At 35.3% G+C, this 22,132-nt stretch overlaps 1 protein-coding gene across 7 annotated transcripts in view; it reads left to right on the top strand.

Annotated features, from left to right (window-relative positions):
* The window catches only part of ryr3 (ryanodine receptor 3), a 149,116-nt gene that overhangs the window by 94,762 nt on the left and 32,222 nt on the right, over nucleotides 1-22,132 (top strand). For all 7 annotated transcript variants that reach the window (XR_012395820.1, XR_012395819.1, XR_012395818.1 and 4 more), the window contains 30 exons: nucleotides 2,098-2,233; nucleotides 2,355-2,538; nucleotides 4,626-4,728; nucleotides 4,852-4,972; nucleotides 5,168-5,337; nucleotides 6,589-6,809; nucleotides 6,946-7,036; nucleotides 8,597-8,737; nucleotides 9,403-9,566; nucleotides 11,312-11,390; nucleotides 11,508-11,597; nucleotides 11,699-11,845; nucleotides 11,948-12,007; nucleotides 13,060-13,135; nucleotides 13,222-13,345; nucleotides 14,124-14,239; nucleotides 14,334-14,401; nucleotides 14,501-14,622; nucleotides 15,547-15,596; nucleotides 15,682-15,742; nucleotides 15,828-16,066; nucleotides 18,271-18,352; nucleotides 18,444-18,574; nucleotides 18,776-19,093; nucleotides 19,174-19,414; nucleotides 20,934-21,021; nucleotides 21,107-21,199; nucleotides 21,355-21,525; nucleotides 21,604-21,663; nucleotides 21,745-21,879. Coding sequence is in view for 4 of the 7 variants with exons in the window: in XM_009294775.5 (XP_009293050.2) it covers nucleotides 2,098-2,233; nucleotides 2,355-2,538; nucleotides 4,626-4,728; nucleotides 4,852-4,972; nucleotides 5,168-5,337; nucleotides 6,589-6,809; nucleotides 6,946-7,036; nucleotides 8,597-8,737; nucleotides 9,403-9,566; nucleotides 11,312-11,390; nucleotides 11,508-11,597; nucleotides 11,699-11,845; nucleotides 11,948-12,007; nucleotides 13,060-13,135; nucleotides 13,222-13,345; nucleotides 14,124-14,239; nucleotides 14,334-14,401; nucleotides 14,501-14,622; nucleotides 15,547-15,596; nucleotides 15,682-15,742; nucleotides 15,828-16,066; nucleotides 18,271-18,352; nucleotides 18,444-18,574; nucleotides 18,776-19,093; nucleotides 19,174-19,414; nucleotides 20,934-21,021; nucleotides 21,107-21,199; nucleotides 21,355-21,525; nucleotides 21,604-21,663; nucleotides 21,745-21,879 (3,882 nt within the window). In the remaining 3 variants the exon portion in view is untranslated. The remainder of the gene's footprint in view (nucleotides 1-2,097; nucleotides 2,234-2,354; nucleotides 2,539-4,625; nucleotides 4,729-4,851; nucleotides 4,973-5,167; nucleotides 5,338-6,588; nucleotides 6,810-6,945; nucleotides 7,037-8,596; nucleotides 8,738-9,402; nucleotides 9,567-11,311; nucleotides 11,391-11,507; nucleotides 11,598-11,698; nucleotides 11,846-11,947; nucleotides 12,008-13,059; nucleotides 13,136-13,221; nucleotides 13,346-14,123; nucleotides 14,240-14,333; nucleotides 14,402-14,500; nucleotides 14,623-15,546; nucleotides 15,597-15,681; nucleotides 15,743-15,827; nucleotides 16,067-18,270; nucleotides 18,353-18,443; nucleotides 18,575-18,775; nucleotides 19,094-19,173; nucleotides 19,415-20,933; nucleotides 21,022-21,106; nucleotides 21,200-21,354; nucleotides 21,526-21,603; nucleotides 21,664-21,744; nucleotides 21,880-22,132) is intronic.

The following is a 22,132-nucleotide window of genomic DNA, read 5'->3' as shown; positions in this document are numbered from 1 at the left end:
GTTTGTAAAACCTTTGGTTTTTAAACTCTGAAGATACAATATTGTACCTTCATCAAAGGTACAAATCTGATCCATAAAGGTTAAACCTTTTGTACCTTACACTTGTACCCAAACACTTTGTACCCTATTAGTGTCAAAAAGCCTTACCAAACATTTATTTAAAATGCCTTAGCTGTTTATTTTACAATACCTCTAGTTTTATTTTTTCCAGTTGTTTTGTATTATAGAACTTAATGTTTATGAGATTTAATAAAAATAAGTTCTTAAATGATGATTCTCATTTTAATATGGAAATTATTCATAAAATCACTTTGCCTTTTCAGTCATATTTATTTTCACAGATATTGTAATAAAGGTGTTGTTCAACACTTTTGTACCTTTTATATGAGAACAATTGTGTACATTAATTTCAAATGTACCATAAAAGGTACAGAACAGTATCATAAGAGGTCTTTTCTGTACCATATAAGGTACAAATTTTACAAAGGTACAAAACTGTTCCTTAAGGAACATTATTTGTACCACGGTGTACCTTTTTTTCTTAGTGTAGTTACAATGCTTGTTGTTGTGTGATACTTGCTAATATAATACATTTCTTAAAATGACACAGAAATTAATACAATATAGAAGAGTTTCTTGTAGTAAAAGTTTTGATCCTCTGTATTTTGAGTTTGGTGGTTCAGTGTGTTGCCAGAGATAGTTGGGATGAAAGAAAACAACAGTTTAGGCACCTTTAATAAACATTTGATGGCATATTAGGTAGTGAGGTAGATGATTCTTATTTTGAGATTTAATTATAGAACTGGAAATATAAAGATAAAGATCTTTCACTACTGTAGATACCAAAGCGACTCTGTAGGGGTGGGCAAACTCGGTTCTGGAGGGCTGGTGTCCTGCACAGTTTTGCTACGGTTACGCCATCCGTCCACACTACGACGGAGTTCTCGAGCGCCGAAAACGGAGCGTTTCGAAAACGCTGGAGAGGCCGTTTTCATTCTGAAACGCTGCTGCTCCGTCTCAGTGTGGATGATGGAAAACGGAGACATCTGAAAACGGAGGCGGGGCTGCAGACATTCGCCTCTCTGATTGGGGCTTTTCCTGAATATTAAGTAGCCTAACACACACAGTTCAGTCCTGCATTCGCTCCTTGTAAGTTCAGACTTCGCAAGTTTGATCAAGGCTGTAGTCTCTTCTTCTCAGTTTGATATGGAAAACAGACTATACCGAGGACACGGGTAAATCTTCAAAGGGAACAGTGTACTTTATAACTTCATTCACCCTGGCTACGTTGTTTCACTTTCTCAACAATAAAATGTAAATATGATTTAAGGAACTGCCTATTTTCATTTTAATATTAGCAACTTAGACAGCAGAAATGTTGAGGCGTCGTGCTGCATGAGCGTCATCTTCCCTGTGTGAATATTTATAACAAAACGGAGCCGATAACAACTGCCTCCTTTCAATTTCAGTGAAAATACGAAACATACCCTCTCTTTTGCTGAATATCAGTTTTAATAATTGATAATGGCGCTCGAGAACTCCGTCGTAGTGTGGACGGTTGGCGTAACCGTAGCAAAACTTATGCGTTTTCAAACTAAAACGCACTAGTGTAAACGGGGCCTAAAACGCACTAGTGTAAACGGGGCCTGAGTTTGCCCACTCCTGGACTATGGCCACGCAAAATATCTAGGGATGCTGCAATTGTTGTTATAAGACATCACATTCTGTGGTGTCTATTTAAAAACAGAATTCAGCCACCGATACATTTGAATGGTAAAAAAAGTAGTACTAGTCTTTATTGTAGCACTGCAATCTTACAGTTTGCACTCTTTTAGTTTATTTACAAGGTCTGACTCTGACCCCTCATTCTTTTAACACCTTCATAAATTGAACTTGCCTGGAAATTTCTGCTCTTTACATTTGCATGTGTAAAGTTGACATGAAAAAGAGAAGTTTGTCTGCAGCTTGACTGTTATCTTCTGATGTGAACAGGCCTTTACACTACACTTCTTGTGATTTTATTGATTTATTGGATTTGGACTGCATTTTTAGCGTCATTTGAATTTCACTTTGGATCCTGTCCATGTGTGTTTTCAGGTGGTTACATATCTGGCAGCCTGTGGATTACAGAACTGCCCAATGCTCATTGCCAGGGGATACCCAGACATTGGCTGGAACCCAATAGAAGGAGAACGCTATTTGTCTTTCCTTCGCTTCGCTGTCTTTGTCAATGGTAAGTACATTTTGACAGTTTTGCACAATTATACAACTCTTTGTATTGATTTAATAAAAAGCAAAAAATGAACAGGAGGAAAACATTACATTTTATTGCGTGTTTGCTCTGCACATTTCAGGGGAAAGTGTTGAAGAGAATGCTAATGTAGTGGTGAAGCTTCTGATCAGGCGTCCAGAGTGTTTTGGACCTGCTCTTAGAGGAGAGGGAGGACAAGGTTTACTTGCTGCCATGAAGGAAGCCATCAAGATCTCAGAAGATCCTGCTTTAGATCTGCCCACCTTACCTGAAGGCGTAGCACCCACGTAAGATCCCTTAATTTTTTTTCTTCATCTGCATTATTTGCTATTGAGAGCCAGATCTATCTACAGCGCAAACTGAACCAGTGTAGACTCTCTTTGGCATTAAAGATCCACTGTTTGTATTTACTAAAAACATACAGGAAAAGTTAGAGATGAATTTATAGTTGCATCTGATCCAGTTGCATATGTTTCCGTAAGAGTTGAGTCTTTTATGAAATTAATGGAAGGACAGTATTTAAGTGAATCATACAATATGGTTTAATACGGTTTGAGGTAATCATATTAATGGTATTTTTACTTTTAATTTAAGGACCAAAAAAGCTATTTTGGGCTTGATGTGGCTGAAGTAGTTGTGGTAGAAGGAGAAAAACACAAAACAGAGAGTGAATGGTTAAAGGACGAGAAGTTTCTTCACTCATGTTTTCATTTGGAGCTCCAGAAGACATTATCTATCCTGAACATAGTGATTATTTGGCTCTTATTGTTAGGTTTGAGGTAAAAGGTTAACTTTTATGTTGTGTTCACACTTGAAGATCTGTTCAACTGGCTTGTTTGGAAAATTTGTTTAGAGGACTCACTGTCATTTTTAAGACTGAACTTAACCTTAACAAATAACAAATCAACTGGCTAACATAGCATTCAAAATGAAAATGTGTGTTGGGCTTAATACACTTGTATGTATGCAAGGGCTGCGCGATTAATCAAACAAAAAATTGCGATCTCGATTCAACCCTTCACACGATCTTAATTCAGGTTTTCTACGATTCAGCCAAGTATATTTTCAATGTCAAGAGGGAAGTGTAAAGGCATAGTGACATGGGCAGCTCAAATGGCATTAAAAGTGTCACATACTGTATATGTAAGGTAAAATTCGCCCAAAAATGTCTTTTTTTTTCTTAATGTAATGATGTAGTCGCAGCAGCGAAATGACGCATGAGCTGGCTCACTGTTTGTTTACTACTAAGAGGATGTGCCCGTTTTTGCCAATGATGTCTACTTTAGTGAACAAAACCTGTATAGGCTGTGAATAATGGGTAATAAAGTTGTAAATAATGTTCAGTTTTTTGTGTAACAGAGTGCTGTGCAGCTAAACCTCTCTTCTCTGACCTCTAAAGGTGCTCTAGCGACAGATGCTAGAGGCCATGGTCTTTAGTCTCCTTGGTAGAGCAACTGACTCATGCAGAAGGCAGAATATGGTTCGATACCAGCTTGGAGTGGGTTGGGTGGCGTAAGACCGGTGAGGTTACATTGGTGCCGTGTCCCGGATGGGAGTGAGGTTTAGGGAGGGTGAGTGCTAGAGAACATGGTCTTTAGCCTCCTTGGTAGAGCAACCGACTCCCATGCGGAAGGTCACCGGTTTGATACCAGCTCGGAGCGGGTTGGGTGGAGTAGGACTGGCTGAGTTATAGTTGCACCAAGCAGCTAACCAACAGTACACCTGAAAATTGGCCTAATATTATTATTGTTGTTTTACCATTTGTTTGAGATTAACAATAATAATAGCCTACCCATATTAACCTTTATTTTACATCTTCAGAATCGTGAGAAAATCGTGATCTTAATTTTAAGCAAAAAAATTGTGATTCTCCTTTTAGCCAGAATCGTGCAGCCCTGATGTATGCACACATGATGTTTTTTCATCATTTGATAACTCTTGAAGAGCTTATAAAATATGAGTCAAAAAGGTGTCAGAAATTCCTCTATGGCACACACTATTAAGGATCTGCTGCAGGGAGAGGCAACACTTCCTGTACTGAATTATAGTGGAAGAAAAGATGACAAGATACATTCTCCGATTTTTTTGGTTACATCTTGTGGCATCATGTGCTTTTTTTGGTTTATTAGATGTCATGGTCAGTGTAGTGTACATATTGCAGGTTAACTGCACCAGTGTTTGTTTGGAACCGAACAGAGAATATTTTCTGTGGTCTTTGCCTCTAGTTTGGAGACTATATTAACACACAGATGTACCGCACTAACAAAGCAATTCCACCAGTTTATTACTAAACCAAACCTGGCAAGTGTGAACACACTGCACTTTAATCTCAAGTATGATTTGGAATAAGCAAGATCTTTCTTTGTTTTGACAGGGTTGTGGAGGACGAAGAGGAGGTCGCACACATGGGCAACTCTATTATGTCTTTCTACTCAGCCCTTATTGATCTCCTGGGCCGCTGTGCTCCTGAGATGCATGTGAGTGCTCCTTTCTGCCACATTTTATTGATTTACAAAGCTGGGGACAAAACTTGCAGTTTCCTGCTGCTGTAGCACAGTATACCACTTCACATTAATTTTATCTATCAATGCTGTTTACAGCTTATAAACAAAGGCAAAGGTGAAGCACTCCGTATTCGTGCCATTCTCCGTTCCTTAGTGCCCATTAAGGATTTGGTCGGAATTATCAGTATTCCACTCAAAATGCCGGTCGTCAATAAAGGTTTGTACATGCCACTGGATGCCTTTGAAAAACTCTGAAAACATAATCTCTGAAACTCATTATGTGCCCAAGATTGATTGATGCTATTACTCCTTCAATGTCATCTTCATCCCTACGTGTCTCATTATCTGCACCTCTTGTTCCGCAGTCATTATTACCCTAATGTCTTTTTGTTTAACTCTCTCGTCTGCTTAGATGGGACTGTGACCGAGCCTGATATGAATGCCAGCTTTTGTCCTGAGCACAAGGCACCCATGGTGCTTTTCCTGGACCGTGTCTATGGCGTTGATGACCAAAGCTTCTTGCTGCACCTGCTGGAGGTGGGCTTTCTGCCAGACCTGCGAGCATCAGCCTCCCTAAACTCGGTAAGGGTGCTTTGTGGAGTGGGAATAAAAAGAAGCAAAGTTGCAGATTTTAATTTACTATGCAATGTGTGAAAAAGCCTAAGAGGTTCATTTGATATCAAGCATGTAATATACTGATTCAGCAGTATTAAAAAAGGCATTTTTTTCAATAATTATTAATAATTATTATAATCAGTGGCGATTTTAGAATTTTCATTTAGGGGGGCTCAGCTCCTTATAAGGTAAAAAAAATGTGTGTGTGTGTGTATGTATATATATATATATATATATATATATATATATATATATATATATATATATATATATATATATATATATATATATATATATATATATATATATATATATATATATATATATATATATATATATATAAAAGCCTAAAATTACATTACATTTATAAGTAGTAATTTAATAGTAATACACTTAAAAAATGTTTGTTTAATATGGTAGGGTTGTATACTAGTATTCCACTGTATTTCATAGACAGGAATAGCCATTTGAGTTCTGAATAAGCCAAATAGGCTCAACCCACCTGTTTACTATAGTAAAAACCACTTTCTATATTCAAGTGCATTTTTGTTGACTTGTATTAAATAAATAAACTGACACTTTTCTAATTAAATGACATATATATATTTTTTTTTTCTTTTTTTTTCAATATATAATATATACTTACAGGCTAATTCACATATTTTACGATCTGAATAATAATAATAAATAAGACGTTTTAATACTTTTTGAGTATCTACAAAGTATTGACTGCAGGTTAAAAGAAAATAGCACTGTAAAAGTACAGATAAACACTAAAAAAGTACTCGGGTATATGTACACATTTTTAAAACTACTTAGTGAAGTACAATTTCTATTATGAATAAGCAGATTAGTTTTAATGTCAGCATAAATTCCATCATCTTGAACTACTTCTTGACTCACTCAGTTAGCTCAAATTAACGCAAAAGCTAAACATCTACAAGTTGCACTATTGAATTATTTCAGTCTTAAGTATTTAAAAAGGCAAAGCAAATAATGCAGTTTAGTCTACAAGTAGAATTTTCAGAATGTTAATGCATTTTTTGTATCACTCTCTACAGCTTTGGACACCTAATGATAATTGAAATGTTTAGCTTTCGCATAAAGCAGTTTGAAAAAACGCTCATCAATTGTGTTCATGATGAATTTGCACAAATTATGTCCTCATGCTTAAAAAATATGCCAAATGTAGTCTCATGTTATGTTTGCATCCATCAGGAGGTGCTTAGGTCCACAGAAACAGCTTTGGCCATGAACCGCTACATTGGTTCGGCGGTGCTTCCTCTGCTGACCCGCTGTGCTCATCTGTTCGCTCACACTGAGCACTATGCGACGCTCGTTGACTCCACGCTGCACACCATCTATCGCCTCTCAAAGGGTCGATCACTCACCAAGGCCCAGAGAGATGCTATTGATGAATGTCTGCTGGCCATCTGCATGTAAGTATCTCCTAAAAACCTTTAGCTGAGAAGCTGGGATTGTGTCTTGAATTAAGTAATAGCACAAGAAGCACTTTTATATGTTGGATAAAACGTTTATGTTGGTGTTCTCTGATGATATTCACACTTTCTCCAGGCATCTGCGGCCGTCAATGTTACAGCAGCTTTTGCGTCGTCTTGTGTTTGATGTCCCACAGCTTACAGAGTACTGCAAGATGCCCATTAAGGTGAGCTTAGTGAACAGCAAATTAACATATGTTGCTGTTTAAATATTTGAGGTTGGAAAGATTTACATTTTTGTTATTTTAATAAAATACAATAATATTTTAAAATATTGTTGCGATATTACGTTTGTGTATTTTAAGTAATTTATTCTTGTCATGGCAACACAAAATTTTCAGCAGATATTACTCCAGTCTTTGGCGTCACCTTGGGTCTCGCACACAAAACGGGGGTGGAAATATCTGTATGCCACTTTCTTCGCATATGTGATTACCATAAATATGGGCTTAACTGAACCATCAAATAAAAAACAGATTAAATAATCACATTTGTCATAAAAAAATTGCTATAATAAATAAATAAAAATGTAGTATTCTGCCGTACGTTCAGTTTTAGGAAGGTTTCTGTGCATCATGCTGATACGCTGAGTTGATGCTCAAGAAACATTGTGAAGCAAATGTAATACAGTTTTTCAGGATTATTTGATGAATGGAATTTAAAAAGGAATTTATTTAAAATATTTAAAAATTACAATCATTTATAATATTACATATTTACTGGACCATGTCTTCAATTTAATTACACATTTTATTAATTTTTCGGATTAGTCTCTTTATTAACCAGGGGTCGCCACAGCTGAATGAACCACCAACTTATTTAGCATATGTTTTACGCAGCGGATTAATTATTTAAAAATTTTCTTTTGAATAATAGCATAAATAAAAAAAATCATAATTTTTCAATTAATTTAATTTAAATTACAATCAACCAACATTATTTGCAAACCTTTGCAGTTCTTTATTAAAATGTCAAAATTAAAATTGTATGACAGAGAAATGCATTATAACCAGACATATCCTGACACAAATTTCTTTTGGGTTTAGTTTTGTCATTGTATATAGAGACATTTCAATTATGCTTTTCAGTATGTGAGTAACGTTATCTTATTTGCAAATTTTGTTTACTGTTTATTTGTTGACTATAGGCACTATACACGCATAAATTAAATATTCATCAAAGGCAGCAACACCAAAGCTCAGAAAATACAAATTTATAAAATTTTGGGAGCACCTGATTGTGATGAACAATGTCTGATGAAGAGCCGTGTGGTTCGAACCGTTACACGCTTTGTGTCAGGCTTTTTTTTTTATGTAATAAATTTGTATTTTTGGAGCTTTGGTGTTGCTGCTTTTGATGAAGTTTTTATTTGCACCTTTTGTGTTTTTTGGCTTTAGCACCCAGTTAAAAGGGATGTGCATGCTTTTGTTCAGTTTTTCATTACTATACAAACACAGACAGGTATAATGACAAAGTTAATCCTTAGTGAAAATGTTTTATTAAAATGAGGTCACTCAATTTGTTCCTTTGGTTGGTGACACCCATTGACCTCCATAGTAGGAAAAAAAAATTACTATGGAAGTGTGTGGGTCACAGTAACCTGTATTTTTTTAATTGACTTAAAAAAATAAACTCAAATTTCATATTTGAACCATTTGTGAACTTTAAAGTACCTTGATTGTTGACAGATTCGTTCACTGAACTGCTAATTTACTTTTTCTTCGCAGCTTTTGACAAATCACTATGAGCAAAATTGGAAGTACTACTGTCTGCCGACTGGCTTGGGCAGCTATGGAATGGCATCAGAGGAGGAGCTCCACCTCACCAAGAAGCTTTTCTGGGGACTTTTTGATGCTCTTTCTCAAAAGGTACAGACATACCTCATAATTGTGCTAAAATATTCAAATGAATTCTTTGCCATGTAAAAAAAAAAAAATAAATAAACAAATAATATACACAGCAATGATACACAGCAATGACATTTGTCAGTGATATTTCTGTCATTTCTGTCATTGTTTACTCACTCACATGATGGCGTAAAACTGTATGACTTTCTTTCTTCTGTGTACTATAAAAGAAGCTATTTTTAGGAATGTTTCAGTGTTTGTTTTGTTTTCATACAATAGTCGCCAACCAACAGGTTATTATCTTTTGTGCTCTGCAGAAGAAAAAAGTCTTATATCTCACTTACTTTTTTAAACCTTCAGTATTTATGATGATTAACAACATTCATTTAATAAGCAAGGACATCACAAATTGAGCTTTATCTTATTCCAAATCATTTTTTAACATGCTCTGTTCATTTTCAAATCTTTTAGCTTTTAAAAATGTGCCTATATTTTGTGAAGATTTTAAAGAAAGATAAAGAAGACAAATCGGTAGAATTTACACATAAGTAATTTGTAACAACATGTTTTATTTTTATTTGTACATATTAAAGCAGTAAATTGACAGTCCCACAATATTTTTTTTACATTCATTTTATGCGATCACAAAGATGATAACAAACCTTGCTCCTAATTTTGTTTTGCAGAAATATGATTCAGAGCTTTTCAAAATGGCAATGCCATGTCTGAGCGCCATAGCAGGTGCCATCCCACCTGATTACGTGGACTCCAGCCCAGGCTCTGCATTAGTTAAGCAGGCCTCTGTGGATGCACAAGGCAACTTCGACCCCCAGCCTATTAACACTGCTAAGTAAGTACCATTCAAACACTGTCTACTGGAAATAAACGTAGGCAAAAGACGCTTTCGCACTACACAGTCAGGGACTAGGCGTGGGACAATAACTGCTTTCAAGGTATACTGCGGTTTGGAAAAGTCAAGGTTTTAAAACTATCAAGGTTTTTCTTTTTATTTGCATTTTTTTTTTAGGACAACAGTGTCCCCAGCAGAAAAGATATCCAAAGATGCTGTTTTAAATAAAATTTAAAAAAATCAGTCTTTTTGCAACTAAATAAGACAGCAGAAGTCAATGATTCATATGAATTAGTTAGCCTTACATCTTTACTGTAACAAAATATTTTAAATGTTTCCTAAAATAGAATATATTGTGTTCAAAGGGGGAAAAGTTATTGTTTTTTACTCAGACATTTAAAAATAATATATTTTAGAGCAGCAATCACAATACCGTGATATTTTTATCCAAGGTTATCATATCGTCAGAATCTTATACCAGCCCATGCCTAATAGGAACTAGCCACCAGACTGATCACACGAAAACAAAACTTATCTTAAGGTTTTTGTTGTTGGTTGCCTTTGCTCTACTAGAGGTAAGCCATACAACGGTTTATTGACTTATTTTACTACAAGAATCAACATTCCCCAAGAACGTAAATGTACCACTGATACCATGCTGTAAAAAAGCTTCACTAAAAGAGCTTTTTTTTCTAAGTGGAACAACAGTGACGTCAAAAGCACCATTCAACAAAACCAACAACGAGAGAATGCTGTGATTGAAGTAAAGTATTATGTGTCATGTGGTTTTTAATAATGGAGATGCAATGCAAATACAAAAGTTATGCAATTAATACACTGTAAAATCCAAAAAGTTAGGGTAACTCAAACCATTTGAGGAAACCGATTGCAACAAACAATTTAAGTTTAAAAAAACTAATCCAAATGAGTATTGTGACCTTAATCCATTTGAGTAAAAGAAGCAATTTGAACACAATAAAACCCAATAAATGAAGAGAACTCAAACCAACTGAGAACTGTGAAACCCAATAAGTTAAGACTACTCAAACTGTTTGACGAAACCGATTGCAACAAACCATTTGGGCTAAAAAACTAATCTATATGAGTACTGTGAACTTGTTTCATTTAAGTTGAAGTAATTAGGTATTAACTCACTACCTTCAGCACTAAGTTCAAAACTTCTTTCAAATGAGTAGAATTAACTTTCAATCAATTTTGAGTAAACTACACTCATTTTTTTTTATAAAGTTGACTGTTTGGTTTTACAGTGTACAGATAAAACGAACCCTTAATCACCTATAACAACTTATTGTACTGCACACAAGCTACTATCTGTGAGGCTAAAAATAGAACACAACAGCACAGACAAAGACAAGCAACAGGTGAATGCAGTTCACTTTAGCTTTCTGTGTGACTGTCTTGTAACAGTTTAAAATAATCATGCAGTATATGCCAAAGTTTTGTATGGCTGTGATTCAACTAATTAGCTTTCACTTATGTCAGTACAGTTCTTACTGTGCTGGATTAGATCTTTCTAGGAATTTTAGTTCCCAATATGGTATTCTTGCAATTACTAAAATTGTTCCCATTTTCTGCAGGCCAAACACATGAAAAATCCCGCAATTAGCTCTTGGAACTTTTAAAAAGTCTCTCCGTTCCAGTGTGAAAGCACTTCCTCCAGTATGAAGGCTGTTATTTTGTTTGACCTTTGTGCAAATTTTATGATATACTGTTTTGTCTTTCAGCATTTCGTTGCCTGAAAAACTCGATTACATTGCAAGCAAGTTTGCTGAACATTCTCATGAGAAATGGTCCTCTGAGAAGGTTAGACAATGCTAAAACTCATCTCATTAATCTTGCACGTTTTGCTATGTCACTAGCGCTCTTCCACTGTCGAATTAGACAAAGGATGACTGCATGTTTTATCTTGTATGGTGATAGATCGCTCTTGGCTGGACCGTGGGAGATAAAGTAGATGACAAAGCTAAAACTCATCCACTTCTAAAGCCGTACAAAGCACTGAGTGAAAAGGTACACAAGTCACATACTTCTGTATTGACTTTTGTCTCTAACACAAATGCAAGATTCAGCGGTTGAGTTTTAAACTTATTTGAATGCTTCACTTTGAATAGGAAAGGGAAACTTATCGCTACCCCGTGAAAGAGACTCTAAAGAGCATGTTGGCAATGGGATGGAACATTGAGAGGACCAAAGAAGGGGAGGCCATGTTTCAGCAAAGAGAAACAGAAAAACAGCGCAAGATTTCAGAGTCCACGCAGGTAATGTTCGACAACAGGAGGGATTTGGTTTCTTTGTGGTGTCTGTCATCAAATCTAAGCATTTAAAGCACATCGTGTTTCTGCTTCTACACTTCTTTATAGGGTGATTTTATTCCAGCCCCACAAGATTTGGAAAATGTTGTTCTTTCAAGAGAACTACAGGCAAGTGTGACTTGATAATTGTAAATAATTGATATCTTATAAATAGGTTGTTGATGTGATGTTGCATTTTCACATTTACACACTACAAAATTTAATTTAATTAGTACTGCCATTATTTAAAAAGCATTAAATGGTTAAAAATGTCTTTGTCTTCCATGAACCACTGCTGTGTTGTTATTATTATTTGATTTATTATTATTAATTTTTATTTAACATTTTTGAGCCAAATCTTAAAACTGTCCTATGGTGTGACTGTCTGAAGCAGAGTTCAGTAAATTAGAGCCTTTTTAAATTAAAAAGAAAATCATAAAATCATTAACAAATACCTCAAGGCTAATTTTACCAGTGGCTATTTTATTAAATGGTAGTTATTTTTTCATCTGTGTATTTTTAAGACATGAGAACTTATACAATTTGTCACCCTAAACAATGTCCTGTGGTGTAACGCTTCTATTTATGCTAATTTGAAATCTAAAATTTCATTAAAAACTTTAATTAGTTGCAGCACCCCATTCAAGATCATGTGTCTGGAGCCCCCTGTAGAGGCCATGATGTGCATCTGTTAAGTCATGCCTCAGAAACCACTGTAAAAAAAGTTTTGTTATCCTTTGGTGTGACACTGACTTGCTTGGTTAGGAATTTGTGGAGTTGTTCATCGATGGATTTGCTCTTCAGTGTTTCAGCAGTGAAAATGAAACCACACTGAACTGAACTAAACTAAACTTCAACTCTGAAAACTGGACTGACAGTTTTAATTTACTAGAACTTTTAGGTTAAGCTGCTTTGACACAATCTACATTGTAAAAGTGCTAGAGAAATAAACATGAATTGAATTGACATCCATATTTATTTAAAATATCCAATAAGTCTGACAAGTCATAGAGAAAAATAATATTATTCATAATTTCATATAAAATAAATATCAATCTGTGAAGATTAGTGTCCAACAATAAAAAAATCTGTCTATTTGTATATTAATAAGGTTTGTTTTTCTTAAAAAATAGTCAACTACCCATCTATTGTGTATTGAATATTGATCGTCATTTCAACAGGCAATGGTTGAAACAGTTGCAGAAAATTACCACAACATTTGGGCCAAGAAGAAGAAAAAGGAGCTTGACAGTAAAGGTGATCCCGCAAGAGTCTGTCTGACATTACAAGTCCTGTGTGAACAGTCCCAGGTGCAATGACTTATTGTGTGTTGTCATCAAAAGGAGGAGGAAGTCATCCATTGTTGGTGCCGTATGACACTCTGACAGCAAAGGAGAAGTACAGAGACAGGGACAAGGCCCAGGAGCTCTTTAAATTCCTACAGGTCAATGGATACGCCATCAGCAGGTCAATCTGTTCCCAAATTCAGTAACACGTACTCATAAAATCCATACCAAAATGTCATTAGATGCATATAGAAGGACGATGGCAAAATTGTTATCATTTACCCACTTTATTTTAAGTGTCTTTAATTACTGTGCACTATTATATTAAATGAATCATTTGATCCAATGCATTTTCTTACTTTGTGTGCAAAGTTGGGTTGTGAAAGACTAGTTAAGTATTTAGCTAAATGATAATGCTACTGTAAATATTACTAAAATATTAGACGTATATTAATGTACTTATGTTTACATTATAATAATATATAAGTGTTTTTTTATTTCTAGTGTTGATGTATTACTTTTTAGATTAGATTAGATTAGATTAGATTCAACTTTATTGTCATTACACATGTACAAGTACAATGCAATGAAATGCAGTTTAGGTCTAACCAGCAGTGCAATAGAAGCAAGTGCAGGATACAGGAATAAGTTATAAAGTGCAGTTATAGAAAACTATGGTGATATTTACAGATGGATGTACTATGAACATTATATACAGGTTGGATAAGCTATGAACAGATTCACAATATATGAATATATGTGCAGGTTGCTATTAATGAACAGTAGTGTGCAGATAGATACTTGGTGCATATTACAATTATAATAATTATGATAATATTTGTTTTAGTCTTTTTGTTAGTTTTGTACTGTGAAGTTTTTTTTTTTTTGGTGAGGCTTGGTCTTGAAACAAAATGCAGCAGTTTTCAATGTCTTTATTGATGTTTTCTGTACCTCTGCAGAGGTCTGAAGGACATGGAGCAAGATTCCTCCTCAATGGAGAAGAGATTCGCATATAAGTTCCTTAAGAGGCTCTTGAGTTATGTAGATTCTGCACAGGAGTTTATTGCCCATCTTGGTGAGCAAAGAGGATGAATATAAACAATTAAAGACTGATATGTTTATAAGACATATCAAGATGATCAATGGATTTCTTTGTGTATATTTTACAGAGGCCATGGCAACCAGTGGTAAAACAGACAAATCTCCCCATGATCAAGAGATCAAGTTTTTTGCTAAGGTAGCATTTAGGCAGATACTTTCTTACTACACACAGAAAAGACTTAAAGCCTGATTTTTTTCAAATGAGAAAAGTGTTTGTTTTTTCTTCTTCTTACAGATTCTGCTGCCACTCATAGACCAATACTTTAAGAACCACTGCTTGTACTTTTTGTCATCACCCAACATCAACCTAAGCAGCAGCGGCTACGCATCCAACAAAGAGAAGGAGATGATTACCAGGTGCTTAGGGATACTGCTTTTAATAGTAGACTATCAGTTTATTTTTAATTCATTTTTTTCTTTCATTTTTTTATACTAGTCGACAACATTTTGAATTTTTAATCTTAAAAAAAAAAGCTTCTCCAAAAAGGTCCACATATTGATAAGTAATGATATGATAGCTGTTTTAACATGAATATATGATTGAATTGCCTCTTGTTACAGATATGAAATAGTATGATAACAAGCAGGAAGTGTTCATGGGCCAATGACAAGACCACATTGAAATGGTCTATACAGTGGAATGTGTGTATCTTGTTTTATCACGATTTACAGAAGACAGACTAAAATATCATTCAATGCAATAATACATTTTATACTGAAAAATATTCTCAGATATACTGTATTATTTAAGAATAAATACAAATTAGTTATGATTTTTAACCTTTATACTTTGCCACTTACCTTGAAACTGGTACTGTAGGTTTTACTCATTTGCCATATTTTGTTATCACTATCCTTTTTAAGTTTATAGGGATCATTCCCTTCAATTTAATATGATTTTTATATTTATAAAATCATCTTTGTGAATTTAAATTGATGTTACAGCATTTTTGAACCATTTGTTTCTTAGATATTTTTCAAATGGCACACACACACACACTTTAATGCAACTTCTCTGACATTTTATGTACAGTATTTTATGTTTTCCAATTTAAAGGCTACTCTACTCATGTGGATTATGGGATCAACTGTCTTACACATTATAAATTAATCTGATCTGTTGCATCAGCAGATATTTTTAGTCTTGAGGATAAAAAAATCTAATATATACAGTATATACATTTTTTAAATATATGAATACTGCATTGAAGGAAGGTGTGCATATTTGAATGAAGGGGCGGTTAATGCACAATCACTCTAACTAGAATCATTCTTCTTTAGTCTTTTCTGTAAGCTGGCAGCCCTTGTCAGACATAGGATTTCACTCTTTGGTAAGACATCACATTAATTATTTTTATCCATAAGCTTCTTTTTGCACTTCATTTTACTGCTTTAAGACTGTATCTGCTCTTTTAGGTAGTGACTCTGCCACTATGGTGAGCTGCTTGCACATCCTGTCCCGCACGCTGGACTTCAGGTAGAAAGTTAAATCTTGGTACAACTCAAATAATTTAGCAGATTGATTTCTCAGATGTTTGATCTGATTGTCATGTGAATCACAGGACTGTGATGAAGTCCGGCTCAGAGCTGGTGAAGGCTGGTGTCAGGACGTTCTTCGAGAACGCAGCAGAGGACCTGGAGAAGACTCTGGAGAACCTGAAGCTGGGGAAGTTGGGTCAGTCACGCACCCAGATGAAGGGCGTAACCCAGATCATCAGCTACACCTCAGTGGCCCTGCTGCCCATGCTGACCGTGCTCTTCCAGCATGTCACACAACACCAGTTTGGAGCAGAGCTGCTATGTGAGTGAGCCGATCTTTGACCTATGATAATTAGTACTGATGTGTCAGTTCTTTTTAGTGAATCAAAAACATAAAGTGCAACCAGTGTAGAGGACTCTTTAGTTTCTAGAATCGTACACTCAAAAAAAAAAAAAATCACGATTTTTGCACCTTGTTCAAACTACTTTATTAAAATGAGCTGATACAACACAATTCTTGAGATTTTTTTGGGACAACCTAATTTTTTTATCTTTAATCTGCTGTTGGAATAGTTAATCAATTTTATGCGTGTTCAATAAAAAAAAGTTCCAGAAAGATTTTTCTTAAATGTCAAAAATATTAGTAATTTATTGGATACAAATAAATTATTCAATTCACAAAATTCTGGTATCCTCAATGCAATGCAAGAATTACATTCAGGAGGTGCGCAACCGCTTTCATATCCTGACTTTAACTTTCGTAGGCAGCTGATATTAACAGGTGGAGTTTAGTGAATATCTGTCACTTGTCAATCATTTTCCATTGACCGCACCTATACATACCTCCTCTTTTTCTACTAATCCTCTGCACAACATTAAAAGCACAAGACTTCTCAACTGCACATATTTTGAGTTCAGTTTCAACACATTTCTGCTGACAGGACGTTTAGCTGCAGAACTCAAGTTAATTTTAGACAATTAGGCCTTTGCAATTCTGTTAGCTTCATCCATTTCTGCAAAAAATGCTTCATTACTATGCAAAGCATATCACACTCAACGGTAGAAGTTTAGTTTATTTATCACCTTTAAGCAATATAAACACAATTGCTTAATAAAAAGAAAAAGAGACAAACATACTAAATATATATACATTTCTTTTTCACAACACCGTTTAAATTTCTTACATTATCTTAATCAATTTGTGTTGGGACAACATGAATGAATTGTGTGGAACCCTGCATTTTTTACCGTATACCTTTATTTGTTCAAAATAAATATGATTCTCTAATTTATAATAGTTCTGAATGTGAAACTGCATCATAATGACACTGACAATTTTAACATATAGCAAAATTGTTAACAGCTTTCATTGACCAATGTGCTTCCCAACAAGTAAACATAAAGGTAACAAACAACAACAAACCAGTAAAGAAACAAAAATTCCTCTCTAGCAAGTCTTTAGTCAAAACTTACAGATATTGATAGAAGGCACTTGTCTTATTGACGACGGAAAAATGTTCCAAAGCCTGTGTGCTCCTCTACATTTAGGTTTTGACTTGGATACATAACAGATCCTGACTGGAGGACTAAAAGGATCTGGTAGGCTGTTATAAGTAGCTTTCTTAGAAAAAATGGTATCCTACTGTTTAGAGATATAAAAAAAGATTTAACGTTTTAAACTCGATTCTAATACAATCAGGAAACCAGTGTAAAGAGCGTAGATTTGGAGACATTTTATGGGGACAACCTAATTGTTTTATGTTCAATCCTCTTAATTGTGTTACATTAATCATTTTGTGTTCGGGACAACATGAATTATTTGTGTGAAATTTACATTGTACTTTGATTTGGCCCAAAAAAATATCTGATTCTGTAAATCATAATAATGAGAAAATGTATTGTTATCAAATCTCACAATCTGAAACTGCCATAAAGAGAATGTCCATTTTAATTATATTGCACAGTTTTTAACAACTTTTGTTGACCTATGTGCTTCCTGACAAGTAAACAGAAATGTAACAGACAACAGCAGACAAGTTACAAAACTGGTGTAAAAAGTGTAGGATTGGAGTAATATGCTATTGATTATAAATATTAAACTCCAAATAATGAACTTTCTTATTATATAGATTAAATATTTCATAATAATATTGTTTTTAAAATATTATAAAAACAACAACTAAATGATTCTTTAATATTAAGCTATATTTATTGATATTTTGATAATATTTTCAAAATCTCATGTACACCGGAGTCTTTGTCTTGAACTGACCCACTGGCTCTGATGGGTGTTTAAAGATGACACTTAATAGAGTCCAGTACAAGTTCCTACAGTCCAGTTAAAGTAAAGCAATGTTAAAATATGTGTTTTTGTTATTGTTTTTTTTACCTTAAGCTTTTTTCCCTTTATTTGCTTGTTCTAATTACTAAAATTTGGGAGGATGCCACTGCGGCCTCCTAGATTTCATTTCCTATCACTGCATGTGAGATCACAGTTCACAAAACTTATTTGCATTTCTGTTTCAGTGGATGACATTCAGCTGTCCTGCTACCGTATCTTGACCAGCCTCTACTCTCTGGGCACCGGCAAGAACATCTATGTGGAAAAGTAAACAAAAAAAATCTGACAGAACTTTCTTTTTTTTTACTCTCTACTAATTTGTTCTTGAAACTGAGACCGCTGTTTTGGGCTTTCACAGACAACTTCCAGTGCTGGGTGAATGTTTATCTAGTCTGGTTGGAGCCATGCCTGTTGCCTTCCTGGAAGCCAACCTAAATATGCACAACCCTCAATCTGTCTTCAACACCAAAACACCAAGAGAACGAGCGAGTGAGTGTATCTGGCAAAATCTAAAACTATTCCTAGTCATTTGGGGTTAAGTGAGAAACCATCTAGAGAAAACATTTGAAGCCAGTTCTAAAAGGCATATTGGTATTTTTGGCGACAGCGGCACAGTTCTTTTTCTAAAAAAAAAAAAAAAAAAACATATAATTTGTTAAATTTGCTGCCCTAATATTGAATATTTTACAGTTTTGAGTATGCCAGACACTGTAGATGAGATGTGTCCTGAGATGCCCCATCTGGACGGCCTTATGAAGGAAATTGGTGACATTTCTGAATCCGGTGCACGTTACACTGAAATGCCACAGATCATCGAGGTCGTCCTGCCCATGTTGTGTAACTACCTGTCTTACTGGTGGGCAAAAGGCCCAGAAAACTCCCCAGATGGTGCCAACTGCTGCACATCTGTCACATCCGAGCATCTAAGCCTCATATTAGGCAATATCCTCAAGATCCTCAACAACAACCTTGGAATTGAAAATGCCCCGTGGATGAAAAGACTTGCAGGTGAGGGTGATGGGTATTGATGATTAGCTTGCTTTCATACAGGGTGATTCTCAAATGTCTGTAATCTCTCTCCTATGTAGTATATACCCAGCCTATTATTAGTAGAGCTAGTGCAGATCTGCTAAGAGCGCATTTCTTGCCAACGCTGGAGAAGCTGAAGAAGAAGACTGTGAAGGTCGTGTCTGAGGAAGAAATGCTGAGGGCTGAGAGTAGAGCAGACACTCAGGAAGCTGAACTGCAGATTCTGGATGAGTTTGCTGTTCTGTGCAGGGATCTGTATGCCTTCTATCCAATGCTCATTCGTTATGTGGACAACAACAGGTATTCATGCCTTCACAATGATGGGAACTGTTAAGCAATTCCTATTTCCACTGCCATAGGTGTCAATTGTAGGAAATGGCCAATCATTCACAGAAAAAACACGAGATATTCCCCAATTTAAGTAATGAGATTTGGAAACAGGTCTGCATGGCTAGATAATCGGATTGTTTTCTCCTGCAGAGAAGGAGGTTACCTACCAGCAGTAACATAAATCATGATGTATGCAAAAATGTATTGCAAACACACTATACATATAAAATAAAGTAAAGTTGCTGCATAGAGTTTTTAATTTTACACTGAATTTGTAATTCCCCAAATCATGTTGTATTATAGATTTAAAACCAGATTTATTAAAGGTAAAATAATTTGTATTTTTTTATTTATTTATGTATAAGCAGGTCTAGACTGGGACTAAAAAATCAGCCCTGGCATTTTGGGCCAGAGCGGCCCACTTTCGATACAATCAAAATGCTACCCATCTGTGCACGGCCTTGAAGATGTTTACCAGCTCCTATTCTATTAAAGCACAAAAGCTATTTATAGAAAATAATGAGAGTTGACAATTTAAAAACTTTTAAAACTATATTTATTATTATAATACATTTATAATCCACACTAAAAGTCTATCTTGTGTGTGCCTGTGTGTTTTGAGGGAGCCTATATTAAATCTAAAAACATAACAAAAACTGCCTGCTGATGCACACAGTTAATGTTGATTAACAAACTAAAGATAAATAATAAAAGCAATGTATTACAGACCAGAAACAGCATGTGAGGACGTTGGCTCGTGCCTTGGTGCAGATAAACAATAATAGATTAATCTGTGCAACAGCCGTTGATAAGCTGCACACTGCAGACGCAGCTGGTGTGAAAGCCAAACGCCTGCACACTGTTTCTCCTCTCCATACACGCCGCGCACACACGCGTGCCGTGTGAAACAGACGTGACTTTCGACTATTTTGATAAATACACACCGATGTTGCACGCTCACACAGAGCCCAAAATGGGAGTTTGTGAATGGGTCAGCCCAATGTCAAGAAAAAAATTATAAAAAAATGGGCTGCAGATTGTGTCACATAGGACATCTTACTTTCAGAGCGTCACAGATCACAGCATCCTCAGTTCATTATAGGGAAAAAAACTATAGGCTGTAAGAAAATGATCAGCCCAGCCCAAAAAGTATGTCGGCCCAGCAGGACATATATAAGTAGATGGATGTCTAGATTGATTGGTTGATTAGTTAGTTGATTGGCCAGTTTATTAATGAATTGATTGATTGATTGATTGATTGATTGATTGATTGATTGATTGATTGATTGATTGATTGATTGATTGATTGATTGATTGATTGATTGATTGATTGATTGATTGATTGATTGATTGATTGATTGATTGATTGATTGATTGATTGATTGATTGATTGATTGATTGGATGGATGGATGGATTGCCTTTTTTGTAGTTTAGAAAAAAGGACTGAAAGAAAACAGTGACAATTTCTCTCTTTTTAAATCAAAATAGATCCACATGGCTAAAAGAACCAGATTCAGATTCAACTGAACTTTTCAAAATGGTGTCAGAGATTTTCATCCTTTGGTGTAAATCTCATGTAAGTTCTCTATGGCTCCAAAGCATAAAATCAAGACCTTGAAAATATTTTAAGATTTGAACATTGTTTTTGTTCCTTTTTATAGAACTTTAAAAGGGAAGAGCAAAACTTTGTGGTGCAAAATGAAATTAACAACCTGGCATTCCTCGCTGGAGACAGCAAGTCCAAGATGTCAAAGGCAAGTGTGCTTATAAAGTCATTTGTCAATAAATTAAACCCAAAAAGTTAAAAGTTATTTCCTAATGGAGACAAAGAAGATTTTGCTCTCTAGGTATATGTGTTCATAAACATATGAAATCTGCAGAGCTGAGTTTTTAAGTTTTTGTGACACAGTCTGGAGGTCAGGACCAAGAGAGAAGAGGTAAAAAGAGACGAGGAGAGTTGTACTCCGTCCAGACCTCCCTTATTGTAGCAGCACACAAGAAGATGCTGCCCATTGGCTTAAACATGTGCACTCCAGGAGACCAGGAGCTCATATCTCTGGCCAAGATCCGATACAGTCTGGTGAGTGTATTGCTTGCTATTCTAAACATGCTCTAATAGACATTTATAACAAGTCTAGAACATGTGTCCTTTTAACAGAAAGACACAGACGATGAGGTTAAGGATTACCTGAGGAAGAACCTCCATCTTCAAGAGAAGGTTTGGAGAACCAAAAGCTAAATGATCATTTATGATTAGATGCTGAAAAGTTGACAATGACTCATAGGTGTTTCTTGTCAGTCGGAAGATCCAGCAGTGCAGTGGCAGATAAACCTCTACAAAGATATTGTGCTAAAGAGTGAGGGACCTCCAGACCCAGAGCAAAATGTGGAGAGAATTCAGGCCATCTCCTCTGCTGTCTACCACCTTGATCAGGTACAAAAGACATACAGAATAAATCAGTGCTCATGTAATGTCATTCCACATAAGTCTACACCGGATCAGCAATCTTATTTTTGGGTAACACTTTACAATGCAGATCAGTTTACTAACCTTAAGCATAATGAATTAACAGTCAGCATCACTGTTATTTATTCTTAATTGTACATACACTGTTTTTCTTTAGGATGAACATACTAAGTTGCCAGAATCTTACATTTAGAAATATGGTCGAAATGTACAATAAACT

The sequence above is a fragment of the Danio rerio genome, chromosome 20 (assembly GCF_049306965.1).
Source record: "Danio rerio strain Tuebingen ecotype United States chromosome 20, GRCz12tu, whole genome shotgun sequence".
NCBI classification, from domain to species: domain Eukaryota; kingdom Metazoa; phylum Chordata; class Actinopteri; order Cypriniformes; family Danionidae; genus Danio; species Danio rerio.
Note: the sequence above shows the minus strand (reverse complement) of the source record. Positions and strands in the feature narration are given on the sequence as shown.